The sequence below is a fragment of the Capricornis sumatraensis genome, chromosome 3 (assembly GCF_032405125.1).
Source record: "Capricornis sumatraensis isolate serow.1 chromosome 3, serow.2, whole genome shotgun sequence".
In the NCBI taxonomy this organism is placed as follows: domain Eukaryota; kingdom Metazoa; phylum Chordata; class Mammalia; order Artiodactyla; family Bovidae; genus Capricornis; species Capricornis sumatraensis.
In genome coordinates this window covers 142,221,376-142,234,309 of record NC_091071.1, presented here as the reverse complement: position 1 = coordinate 142,234,309, position 12,934 = coordinate 142,221,376, and the positions used below count along the sequence as shown (strand labels likewise).

The following is a 12,934-nucleotide window of genomic DNA, read 5'->3' as shown; positions in this document are numbered from 1 at the left end:
TGAATGAATAATTGAATGAATAATATGAAAAGCAGAATAAAACACCATTATAGTTTAGAGGAAGAAGGGAAAGAAATGAAATTAATCATCCACCTGCAGTATGTCCTGTGGTGAACACTAGGGAGATCAGAGAAGGTTTCAAGGAGGAGGTGGCTTTTGAGTTGGATCTTGAAGGATGTTTGGGTTCAGCCATGTATAGATTACAGGTGAAGATATGACTGGAGCAAAGGTATGGAAGTAAGAAATCTCAGCGTGTACATGATGAACAATAAACATTAATTTAGTTTGGTGTATTTTTATAATTTTCAACATATTTTATAGCTTTTCTTACATAGGTAAGGGAGTTTTTATAGGAAGGATAGCTTATCTAAATAAGTTTTCTTTGGATGTAGTATCATTTATGTTTGAGATACACATATGTACAAATATATATATGTTTATAGATAAGTATGTACACATATACATTTCAAACATAAATGACGTGTCCATATATATGTATACATGTACAAGAATATATGCACATATATATTTTTCTTTTTATGTCATCATTTAGCAGTTTATATAATTTTCCCACCTGATCTTCCCTTAGAATCCGTGTTTTCTGAGTACTATGAGATGTAAGAGAGTTTAGTTGAAAAAGCCCTGACTTTGATAATCCATGTTCCTAAACTAAAGGCTATGTGAATATGTTCTAAATATTGTGGACAATGGGATTTTGTGGACAAAATTGTGGACAATCCCATCTATTTTAGCTTCAATGTTTTCATCTGTAAAATGAGGTGACGAGTATCTACTGAACAAGATTTGTAAGAATGGAAAAGTACATTGTCAATGATGTATACTTTGTCATACACATGTTTCAGAAAAAACACTAAAAGGTCGTATCCCAGAAGGGAAATTAACACATTTATGAGATCTACAAGATATACAGTTTTTTCTTTAGGAGCTCTTGTATTAGCCAAAGCCACTTCCTTGTACTTTAATAATTTAAAAACAGTTGGACTCTAAAGAAAGCTGGGCGCTGAAGAATTGATGCTTTTGAACTGTGGTGTTGGAGAAGACTCTTGAGAGTCCCTTCGCTTGCAAGCAGATCCAACCTGTCCATCCTAAAGGAGATCAGTCCTGGGTGTTCATTGGAAGGACTGATATTGAAGCTGAAACTCCAGTACTCTGGCCACGTGATATGAAGAACTGACTCATTTGAAAAGACCCTGATGCTGGGAAAGATTGAGGGCAGGAGGGGAAGGGGACGACAGAGGATGAAATGGTTGGATGGCATCACCAACTCAATGGACATGAGTTTGGGTAAACTCTGGGAGTTGGTGATGAACAGGGAGGCCTGGCATGCTATGGTTCATGGGGTCACAAAGAGTCAGACAGAACTGAGCGACTGAACTGAACTGAACTGAATTAAATAAATCCCTTTTTCAAGTGCTAAAGCATTACAAATCGCTATACAACTCAACTGTGCATTTTCGTTATTGCTTATATTCTCTAGTTTGATTCGCATTTTATTGCCACCCTTCCACCTTACCAAACTTGGCTTACAAACTCTTTAGTAGAAAGATCCTCTGCTCCACTTACTTTTGTTTCTCCAAGAATACCTGGCTTTTGTGCCAACAGCAGGTGCCCAATGAACGCTCACTGAGATGAATAGGTATTATATAAAAATCCTGGCAAAACCACTTGCAAGAAGCAGCTGCAGACTTGGCCGGCAGCACGCAGTGGCCATCATGCCTTCTCCGGGGCAGGGGGTAACTCAGGGCTTCCCTGGCAGGAGCACGGCAACCCTGGTTACTGTCTTCATCTTCAGCCAGCTCAGCTGTCCAATTGTCAGGAAAGTACAGCTGAATACTGAGAAAATGTAATCATTTCTTGAAAATGTTTCCTTTAGTCTGATTTGACTCTATTATTTGTCAGTGAAAAGTTGGGCCATTTATTACTTATTTCTTAAGATAAAACTGTATCAGTTTCCTGTTACTGCTATAAAAAATGACCACAATCTTTTTAGCAAAAAATAGCACAGATTTATGATTTTGACAGTTTTCTAGGTCAGAAGTTGAAGATGATTGGCGGGACTGTGTTCCTTCTGGGGGAATCATTCATTTCCTTGTCATTTCCAGCTCCTAGAGGCTGCCTAGGCTCACTACGCTGCATCGCTCCGACTTCTGCTTCTATCGTCAAAACTCCATCTCTGACTATGTTCGGCCCACTTGGATAATCCAGGATAATCTCCTATTATATGATTCTTGACTTATTCACCCAGGCAAGATCCCTTTCACCACGTGAGGTAACATATTCACGGGTTCCAAGGATTAGAATTCCAACATCTTCAGGGGGACATTATTCTGCCTATCACAGCAACTCATCAAAAATGCCCCTTTGAGTTTATATTTATTTGTTGAAATAAGACAAAACCCACAAAAAGTTTATATTTGCTCATGGACATGAAGACAAAGCACTTGCCTTTTCTGCACCAAGGAAATGGCAACGCACTCCAGTATTCTTGCCTGAAGAATCCCAGGGACAAAGGAGCCTGGTGGGCTGCCGTCTATGGGATCGCACAGAGTTGGACATGACTGAAGTGACTTAGCAGCAGCAGCTTCTAAAGTGAAAGTTTTAGTCGCTCAGTTGCGTGCGACTCTGTGACACCATGAACTGTAGCCCACCAAGCTCCTCTGTCCATGGAATTCTCCAGGCAGGAATACTGGAGTGGGTTGCCATTCCCTTCTCCACGAGATCTTCCCAGTCCAGGGACTGAACTGGGTCTCCTGCATTGCAGGCAGATTCTTTACCAGCTGAGCTCCCAGGGAAGCTACCCATTGTCTATCTTTGCTCAAAACCACACAGACCTGTAGCCTGGTTTATACCACTGCAGTGGGCTGAAATTTGCATTTACAGAGAAACGATTGTTAGGACATTGTTTTCCCTATCATTGGTGTATATCATGTGATCACGCACTCACCTCTTTCTGCTTCTTGCCCCGGAGGGCCACATTGCTAACGCTGTTGCTCTCACGGAGGGAGTCCACAGTGTCTCCGTAGAGCAGCTTAATGGCCCTGACCAGCCGGGCACAGGAGCGGCTGTGGTGCAGGTAGCAGTGGGGGTGGCAGTAGTCGATGTGGGTGCAGATGAAGCTCTGCTGGTTGCACAGCAAGATCATGACCTGGAACACAGACGCCACTGAGGCTCAGCCAGGGTGCAGACCAATCGTGAGCCATGATGTAGGGTAGAACACGGAAAGTCAGAACGTCAGCTTTCATTAACGGGTCTTAAAATCACAGTAATTCCATGAGAAAACAATAATTCCCACAAGAGAACAAAGACTTGCAAGCCTTTATGTACTTGACTTCTTTTGCTCCCTGGATTCACACCTGATAGAAAGCTCTTTTTGAAACAATAAAAGGTTAAGTGATCTTCAAAAACTTGGAAGTGTATGATTCCCAGATATTTTCAAATGATTCCAAACTTAAAATATATTATTTTTTTCAGCTCTGATGTTGTAGAAGGAGCCAGTAGAAGAGCAGAAAGTGATGAGAAGTTCCATCCCAAAGGATTTGGCTGGCCTTTGACAGCTGTGGGATGTCTTTAACTCCAGCCCACCTACATGGAACTTGAAAACATTTCTGTATCTTCCACCCTGGCCTCTAACCTTCAGCTGGGCTTGAATCCACTGTAGAACTTCGTTTCCTCTCTCTACAAAGAATTTGCTTTCAGCTTTGGGTTATTCTAGCTCTTCACTTGTGGCTTGATCTGGCTCAAATTCTCATATCTCCTAGACTTCCCAAATAGGATTCCAGAAAAGAACTCAGTTGATTTAAAGGATAGGGTTATTTTAAGAAAAGGAATGAAGGCCCTAGGGTTTAAAATTTCTCAAGTTGCTTTCCTAAAAAGGCAGTAGCATTCCTAAAGCTGCAAGTTTAGTCAAATCTGCATAGAGTAATCTTTTGAATGAGTCTATCCTTCCGACCCCAACACCTAACCTGTGAGGTGCCATATTGGCTGGAGAACATAAAATAAGTCTACATGAATAAGACCAATCAATCAGACCTACTAGGCAAGGATGCCATGCATTTCCTTGGAAGAAGAGGTCTGCTTAGCATGAGACAAAGGTAAACAACAGTAACAACACACTCCTGTCAAACTCATCTAACAGTATCTCACACTCTTCAAAGTTTAAAAAATACTGGTTTTGCATGAACAGAATATCCAGATCTCTCTCAAGATTCATTGAAGATGCCCAATATTTCTGTATACTGATATGAGGTAGGGCACAAATAAGAACTGTAGGGTATCCCTTGTTATTCTTGAACCTGCACAAAACCTGGTTCTTTGACTAATAAAACTGACAAACGTCTAGCAAGACTGATCAAAACAAGAGAAAGGAAAGATATAACCTGTCAATATCAGAAACAGTAAAGGCACATCACTGTAGATCCCACAGAATCTAAGATGATCTTAAGAGACTATATAAACATCTATTTGCTAATAAATATGAGTATTTGGATAAAATCAACAAATTTCTAGGAAAAAAATCAATTTGCTTAAACAGATCCCAGAAGAAACAGAAATCTGAATGATTTTAATCTTATGACATGAATTAAATATGTAATTAAAAACTTTCCTACAAAGAAATTTTTAAGGTCTAGAAGATTCACCAGTGATTTTGAAAAAATATCTCTGGTCTTAAACACAAACACTTCTAGAGGGCTAACATGGTACCGGAAACTAAAATGCATTACTGAATAAAGCTGAAGCAATTCAGGACTTCCCGGGTAGTGCAGGTGGATCAGAACGCACCTGCCAATGAAGGGGACACAGGTTTAATCCCTTGTCCAGGAAGATTCACATGCCAGGGAGCAACTAGGTCCATGTACCACAACTACTGAGCCTGCACTCTAGAGCCTGGTGCCAAAACTACTGAGGCCCGTGTGCCTAGACCCTGTGCTCTGCAACAAGAGAAGCGACCACAGTGAGAAGTCTTAGCGAGCAGGCCCCACTAGCCGCAACCAGAGAAAGTCCGAGCAAAGCCATGAAGAAGCAGCCCAGCACAGTCAAAAAATAAACAAGCAATTAAAAAACATGAAGATAAAATTGAAGAGATCTTAAATAAATAATGGAGCATAAGTTAAGGGAGGGTAGACCATTTTATACATTAGAAACTTAATAAAGAATTTCAATTCCTCAATTTTAACTACCTTTATATTCAATATAAGGCTGCTGTAGAAGCTTTTTTTATGGAAACTAACAAGGTAATTTTAATAGAAATGAATTTAGCCAAGAATAGACCAGGTCATCCTGAAGAAGAACAGAGCTAGAAGATTTACACTTATGTGAGCGAAAGAAACCAGACACAACAGAGAACCTAGCATGTGACGTGCATTTCAAAAACAAACAACACTAATCTTCCATGTTAGGATAGTAGTTACCAGTAAGGGAGGGTAGTATTTGGCAGAGGGCCTGGGTAGGGCTTCTAAGGTCCTGCTAATGTTCTTCTTGACTTGGTGGTGGTTACACAGATGTGTCTACTTTATGAGAATTTATTGAGCCGTGCACATAGGTTTTGTATGCTTTTTAATATGTAGGTTTGACTTAACTACAAAGTTGACTTTTAAAATAGTTATGTCAGAGATTCTCAAAATCACCTGGTTCTGGGAATCAGCCAGTTCCAAGGGCATAGCCCTGTACACTCTGAGTGTGATGTACCAGGCAGCCCTTATCTGACCCTACTAGAAGTCAAATGAAAGAGGAGATGGGGACATTCCATAGCTAACATTAATAACAGTGCTGCCAGTACCCTGCCAACTGTGGATCTCACATCATACTTCCTGAGCTTTCTCTTCCTTTCTTCGTGCCCTTGAACTGCAGCCTGTGCTTGGGACTCCTTCTTGCCTGTGCCCTCAGGAGAACCCTTTGAGGTGTGACCTTAATCATAGAATCTCCATGTCCTGGTTTACAGTTTGATAGAATGCAGACTCAAGACTGACACCATGATCTTGCTCTCAGCACCTGTGAAGACTTGTGTAAAACTGATCATGAGGCCTTGACTGTGTTACCCAGGTTCTCTCGACCACCAACCTGGCCTGGTTCCTCTCCTGACTGACTCACAAGCCAGCCACAACAAAGGACCCTTGGTCTTAAATAAGGTTCAAATGAATGCAGTCCAGCAGAAGACCCATCTTAGTGAGGATCCAGAGGTTCAGCTGAAATGCGGATCTACAGATTTCTAAGAGGCTGAAATGGATGGCTATTTTTAGTATAGTCTTTTGTCCTCTCTTCACAGATCTCCCCCCAGTGCCGAAAGAAATTGATCTCACGGCTCTTTCTGAGACTCCTACTTACATGAAGCCATGACATGTTCCTGTGGTAATTTTCCTCCACGCTGGCTGTGCTCATGCCCTCGGGCTCAATGCTGGGCTCACTTGCACTCCAAGGACTCCCTTCTTCAAAAGAAAAACAGCAAGAAAGGTTGGACTGTTCTGTCTCCCTGGAGAGCGCATTGCTATGGTATCATGGTCCATGCTTTTGAATCCTAGGGCACACTACCATGGCCAGTGGGTTACAGGGCATAGCATTGACTTTAGTGGAGGAATATTAATAGGAGATGTTCCCTTTACCACCAGCTGAACCAGCAATTACAAAGACATTTATGATCTCTGTTACAGTGGCTTCCGTTTTGAGACATGGGAGCAGAGGAAAAAAAAACACAGAGCCAAGTCCTTGAATTGCTGAGATGAGCAAGTTATTGGTTGAATGTGCCCAAACCCATTCCAGACTGCCCAGAACTCACAGGTGTAGGTAAGTAGGGACACCAGCCAACCTGCAGTGGCCACAAAAGGTGCTGCCACCTCCACTGGGACTGTGACCACAGCTAGTGTTACTGCTCTTCACACCAGCTGGCTTTGCTATCAGAACTACTTCAAAGATGGGTGGTGCCTCAGAAAAACAAAGGGAATTTGGAAGTAATTGTGCCCAGTTGTGGATAACTCTTTGTCCAAGTTCCTCTCTGAAGGAGACATGTCACAGGAATTCTTAGTATACTGAATATACTAGATCGTATACTTAGTATACCAGACAACAAAGCTTTGCACTCCAATCTACCAGCTTTTCTGGGTATTTTCTGTGACAAAACTATGCCTCTAGCTTAGACAGTTTGACTTAACTGGTTAGGCTAAAGGGATCAATTTAAATAATTAATTCAAATAATATTTTTCCCCAAACTAACTGATGATACTGTTACAGCTCAGATCTGTAACTAAAGATGGCATGAGGCTTTTTTCTATTATGTTCTTGAAAAATAGGCTGAATCTTAATTAATGCATAAATTAGCTATTTTCGAAGGGAAAGGCGGGTAGGTGTAGAAACATTTTCTATTTTAAATTCTCTTTGATTAAAGATACTCAGCTCCTATTTCAGCAGGCTAAATTGTTAATTTATCCACATTCCCTGGATAACTTCTAACTAACTTCTGAAATAACTTACTTATAAAGAAGAGCTTTCCATTTTGGTTTTCCACACAGGGACTGAATGGCAAAGAATATGTACTTCAATTTTTACCTAACAAATTCTAGACAGCTGGTGAGTTCTACTGGCATGCACATTTAATCTTTTCCTTGTGTCCTAAGATGGTGATCAGAGCCCATAGAACTAACATATTTTGGGATTCACAGTCTCTTTGCGTCCTATGGTGACAGTCTACAACTCTAATATCCTGATTGTATATAAATCGGATTCTCAGGAGTTTGATATACTTTATAATCATTCCTAATTTATCTTTAGAGCTGTGGGTAAGGAGCACACAGAATTATTCTTATTGGGTCACTGGGGAAAACAAATTCCCAAGAAGTTAAGTGACTTGCTGAAGGTCACTAATCATTAGGTGTAGACAATCTTTCCTTTCTAAAATTTTGGTTGTTTTCACTGAGAAAGAGAGACTTTTACAAAGTACATTAAGTCAGCTTAACATCAAGGGAATGTCTACATTTTGCTTTAAAGTTCCTGTTCAGAAGTATAAAGGCATAAAGCACTTGGATCTCAAAAAAAAAAAAAAAAATCTGTCATTGTCACTAAAGTATTTTCTTTCCCTACTGTAGACTTTATATCCTCCCTGCTCAAGCTGTGGTCCTTGAACCAGCAGCATCAGCGTCACAAGAAAGCTTGTTAAAAGGGGTAGAATCTCAGCCTCCTGTTTCAGAGATGCTGAACCAGATTCTGCGTTTTAACAAGCTCCCAGCTGACTCTGCACAGTAAGTTTGGAGCAGCCCTGCTCTGGAAGGCAACATCGTTTACAGACCCAGTGGGTACTCTAACCTACAACTCTGCGCTCCGACTATGGACCTGTAAGGAAATGGACTTGAGCTGTACGGGGATTTGGGCTCTGACTTCCTACCCCCCACGTCCCTGCACACACCCACTCCTCTATGTTACCTAGGTCAGTGACAGTGTCCCTGCTTTGGGACAGCTGCAGCTCCTCAGCCTCAGACTCTGAGTCCTGCCGTGATAACTTGCTGCTCTTTAAGCTGCCGACCCGGCGAATGCTGGACAAGGAACCCCCCTTCTTCACCTGGAAACTGCGGGTTCCTTTAATCTGGAGCAGGCGGGAACCTCCTATCCTGATCTTCCTGCTGGGAACTGTATTAAAAGAATAAAATAGGGCTTTTTCCCCCTTAGTTCTCCCCAGCAAGCGTCAGAGCCAAGCTCTCCCCAACTTTGTCACTGAACAACCTCTTCTCTGCTGGTCTGGACAAGGAGCTTCTCCCAAGGGCCCAGCCAGGCAGCTCTGTTGGACAGGCAGGAGGCTGGGTCCACCAGGAAGGGCTGGTGCAGCTTCTTTCTTGGACACACAGCTCATCGGTGCTGGGAACAACCTGCTCTCTCTCTCTGGCCCAGAATTCACAAGCATGAGCGTGCCCTTACCACGGAGTCCTCCAGGACTGTTAGCATGTTCACATAGCATCATTGCTTGATTTCACAGAACCATCAGTCATGTGTTTTTGTCTTTTGAAATGGGACAGGCAGATTTATGTGAGCTTGGGAAACCCCATCATGGGAAACCCTTTCATTTGGGAATACCTCAATAAGAAATAAAAACAACAGTTGCTTCACTCTCCAACAATCAGCAGTGGGGTCCGCTCGGCTCCTCAGCAAAGGCACTAAAGGATCTGTTTTCAGTGGGGTGCTTTGGGTGAACACGAGTGTGAAATGGTTCCATTTTCAATGCGCCTAGTGTTTGCTCCTCTCAGTCAAAAGGTTGGGTGAGATATGAGTCCAAAGGTTGCAACACCCTGTGCCAACTTTACAGTCTACATATACCAAGAAGAACATGCATTACTCCTCTTTAGTGTTCTGGAAGAAATAGTCATCAGTGAGGAAAATTAAAGTGTAAAAGAAACACGTTCAGCTAGAAACCTACTTTTTAATCAAAAGCATTCTTATTTCCCATAGTCATATCCACACCTCCTTCCTTTTCCTCTGAAGATCTGGGATTGTCACATATTGATACTGTAAGGGTGATTCTGAAAGATCAGGGCTTCAAGTGATACTCAGAAAGGGGCTGTTTTTTTAAGTTTTCCTTCTTAAGACATAAACAAGATTTCTTACTAATTATGCAAGATACAGCTATTAATATTTTAGTCCCAATCAGGAAGATTGCATTCTAGTCTCAAGTTTCTCACCCACATGAGAGTTAGTCTGTGACTGTGATAGAAGATTGTACCGCTCCATAAAATGTTAATTAAGTATACATTTTAGTGACATTTAAAGGAGCCTAGAAGATATCCTTTGATATCATGTGAAATGTTGAATCATGTGAAATGTTTAATCTCTAATTTATACCCATGATTGAGAAAGACTAAAATTATCACCACTCAGCTGGCAATGGCTTCATGGAGCTCCCTGAACACATCTGGATAGAATTGCACATCCAGACAGAAGTTCTTGCAGCACAGTTGAATACGTTCCACAAAGACCATAAAGCTCAGTTTTAGTAATAGCACAAACTCATCCACTGTATTTTTCAGTATTATTTTTAGGCACAATTGAGACTTTATGACTTATCTGAAATGCATTTGAAACAGAATATAGTTATTTTTAAAGACTATTAATACAATTATGTCAAAATAGACTGGGAAGTAGATAAAAAGATTAAAGAAAGAATTTAAAAATTTTACAGAGGCACACTTTGTCATTCTTTGATTTCATGATATTTTTCTGCTTACAAATATAGTACAGTAACCCCCATTTAATATGATGCAAAAAAATTTTACTTTGAGAACCCTATTCTACTACCAAAGATAATTGGAAATATCATATAACTCTGAAAAAATAATATTCAGAATTATGGCATTGGTTACTTACAAAGGACATAATAGTTAGGATTCAGATTTGGTAAAGTAACAATGAGAACTAATATTAAAGAAACAAATTCATCTATATTGGATAAAACATTACTTTTCCCTTTTCTCTAACACCACATTATATCTATTAGCAAGTCCTGTTGATGCAACACTTACAAATATAGGATTTTGAAAGTCCCATCACCTATTCCCTGGATGAATATAGCCAACAAACTATACTCTCTTATCCCTACTCCTACAGTTTGAATCATCTTTTAAATACATAATCACAAATACAAATATCATATCACTTTTCTGGTCAAAATCTCCCAACAACTACCCAACACATTTAAATGGAATTAAATTTCTAACCATATTTACAGACCCTATTTATTTGACCTTTGCTCAACCCCATCTTTTAACACTCTTCCTCCAACTCATTCTATTGCAACCATGTTGGCCTCCTTGCCCTTCTTCACATGCTCCCATGTTCCTGCATCAGAGCCTTGTTCTCACTGTTATCTCTGTTTGGAAGACTTTCCTCTCAGCCCTTAGCATGACTGGATTCTTCATATCATGCAAGTCTCAGCTCGATGTCACTTGTGACTAGAATCCCTCCTACTCCAGGTCACTACCAATTCTCTGACTCTAACCTGATTTCCTCATACTATTTATCTCTACTTGAAAGTCCAGAATTTAATGTTATTCATTATTAGCTAACCTAAACTAAAATATACATGGGAAATTTTCCCTGTTTATTGCTGTATTCTAGGAACCTGTAACAGTGCCTGGTATACAGCAGATGTTCAGTACATGATTATTGAAGAGTCACACATGTCTTGGTATCTGTATTCTGGAAAGCCAATCTTAGTTTGTATCTGGAATATGGATAAAATGATATCAGATCTTGCTTGAAGATTTTAGTTAAGACATTTTTCATTCTAAGGATGATTTCATATTAGTTTTCCTTTGTAGAATCCCAACTGTCCTCAGGTTGTTTATTTCAAGAACTGACATTTTTAGATGTTATACAAACAGATGGTATGAAACTTTAAATAAAATTTTAATAATCTGAGTTAGCAGGGTCCCTGCGATCCCCATTTTCACATCGGCTTTAGCATCTGGTATCAGCTTGTTAAAAGGAATTAAGGAGTATTTAGGAATCTTTGAGAAGTTTCTTGCCAACTGGTAAAGGACATTTTATGAATATGTTCTCATTTTATTTATACTTCTAGCTTTCTGCTCTTAATTTATTAAATAGCTTCATATGATCCCATAGCCATTCTATGAGAAGAAAAATGCTTGTGCATTTGAACATTAAAGGCAATTTACATAAATGATAATCATGAAATTAGTGTTCTTAAAAATTAATCTGAGGTTTTATTTCTTAAAACGATATAGAATTTCCTCTGCTGAAATGTAACCATGTCAGTATTAATGCTTTTGCTTCAACTACTTCAAATAATAACTAGCATAATAATTTTGAGTGGGGAAAAAGTCCCTGTAGGGTATGTTTAAAATATGTAAGTTTCACAAAAACAGAATCACAGATATAGAGAACAGACTGGTAGTTTCCCAGGGAGAAGGAGTCAGGGGAGGGATGGAATGAGAGGCTGGGGTTAGCAGATGTAAACTTTTATATATCCAATGGATAAACACCAAGGTCTTTGCATACCACGGAGAACTATATTCAATATTCTGTGATAAACCATAATGGAAAAGAATATAAAAAAGAATATATATATATATGTCTAACTAAACCACTTTGCTATATAGTAGAAACACAACATTGTAAAGCAACTAGACTTCAATTTTTTAAAAGTGATAAAAAAAGATGGAAGTTTCTCATCATATGCAGTCCACTTTGTCAGAAGTAGAAGTATTTGAACAAACCTTGACTTGATGACTCTTACTATCAGAAATTGATAAAACTTGGCTAATTCTTCCTGCAACATGGCTTCTGTTCACCATAAATTCAACACAATATATTTACATTTTTAAAATGTTGTGACAACACTCTGATCTTGAAATATTAAAAGGGTTTTTTTTTTTCAGAATATATCCACTCTTTACAAAGTTTTAAATATTTTAAATATGTTGTGTTTTCTTTATTTAGGGCTATACTTTTCCAGATTTTTTTAATGGTAGGTTATTACAAGATGCTGGGTATACATCCCTATGCTATACAGTACATCCTTGTTGTTTATTTTATATATAGTAGTATCTGCTCCTGCCCCACCCCCTGCTATCCTCTTTGGTAGCCACAAGTTTGGTTTCTATGTCTGTGAGTTTATTTCTGTTTTGCAAAAAAATTCATCTGTATCATATTTTAAAATTCCACATATAAGTGGTACTTTCAGAGTCAGATACGACTGAGCAACTGAACTGAACTGAACTGACCTATGATATTTGTCTTTCTCTATCTTCACTTAATATGTTAATATCTAGATCTGTCCATGTTGCTACAAATAGCATTATTTCATTCTCTTTTATGACTAATATTCAATTGTATGTATATGTATGTGTATATACACACCACATATTCTTTATCCATTCATCAATAGACATTTAGATTACTTCCGTATCTTGGCTATTGTAAA

At 39.3% G+C, this 12,934-nt stretch overlaps 1 protein-coding gene across 3 annotated transcripts in view; it reads right to left on the bottom strand.

Moving 5' to 3' along the window:
* The window catches only part of UNC80 (unc-80 homolog, NALCN channel complex subunit), a 208,117-nt gene that overhangs the window by 82,530 nt on the left and 112,653 nt on the right, over window positions 1–12,934 (bottom strand). For 2 of the 3 annotated variants that reach the window (XM_068967658.1, XM_068967659.1), the window contains exons 27-28: window positions 6,343–6,443; window positions 2,966–3,166 (exon numbers count right to left, since the gene is read on the bottom strand). In XM_068967658.1, coding sequence (XP_068823759.1) covers window positions 2,966–3,166; window positions 6,343–6,443 — 302 coding nt within the window. Of the gene's footprint in view, window positions 1–2,965; window positions 3,167–6,342; window positions 6,444–8,427; window positions 8,632–12,934 lie in introns of all 3 variants that reach the window. The other variant, XM_068967657.1, reaches the window with a different exon arrangement.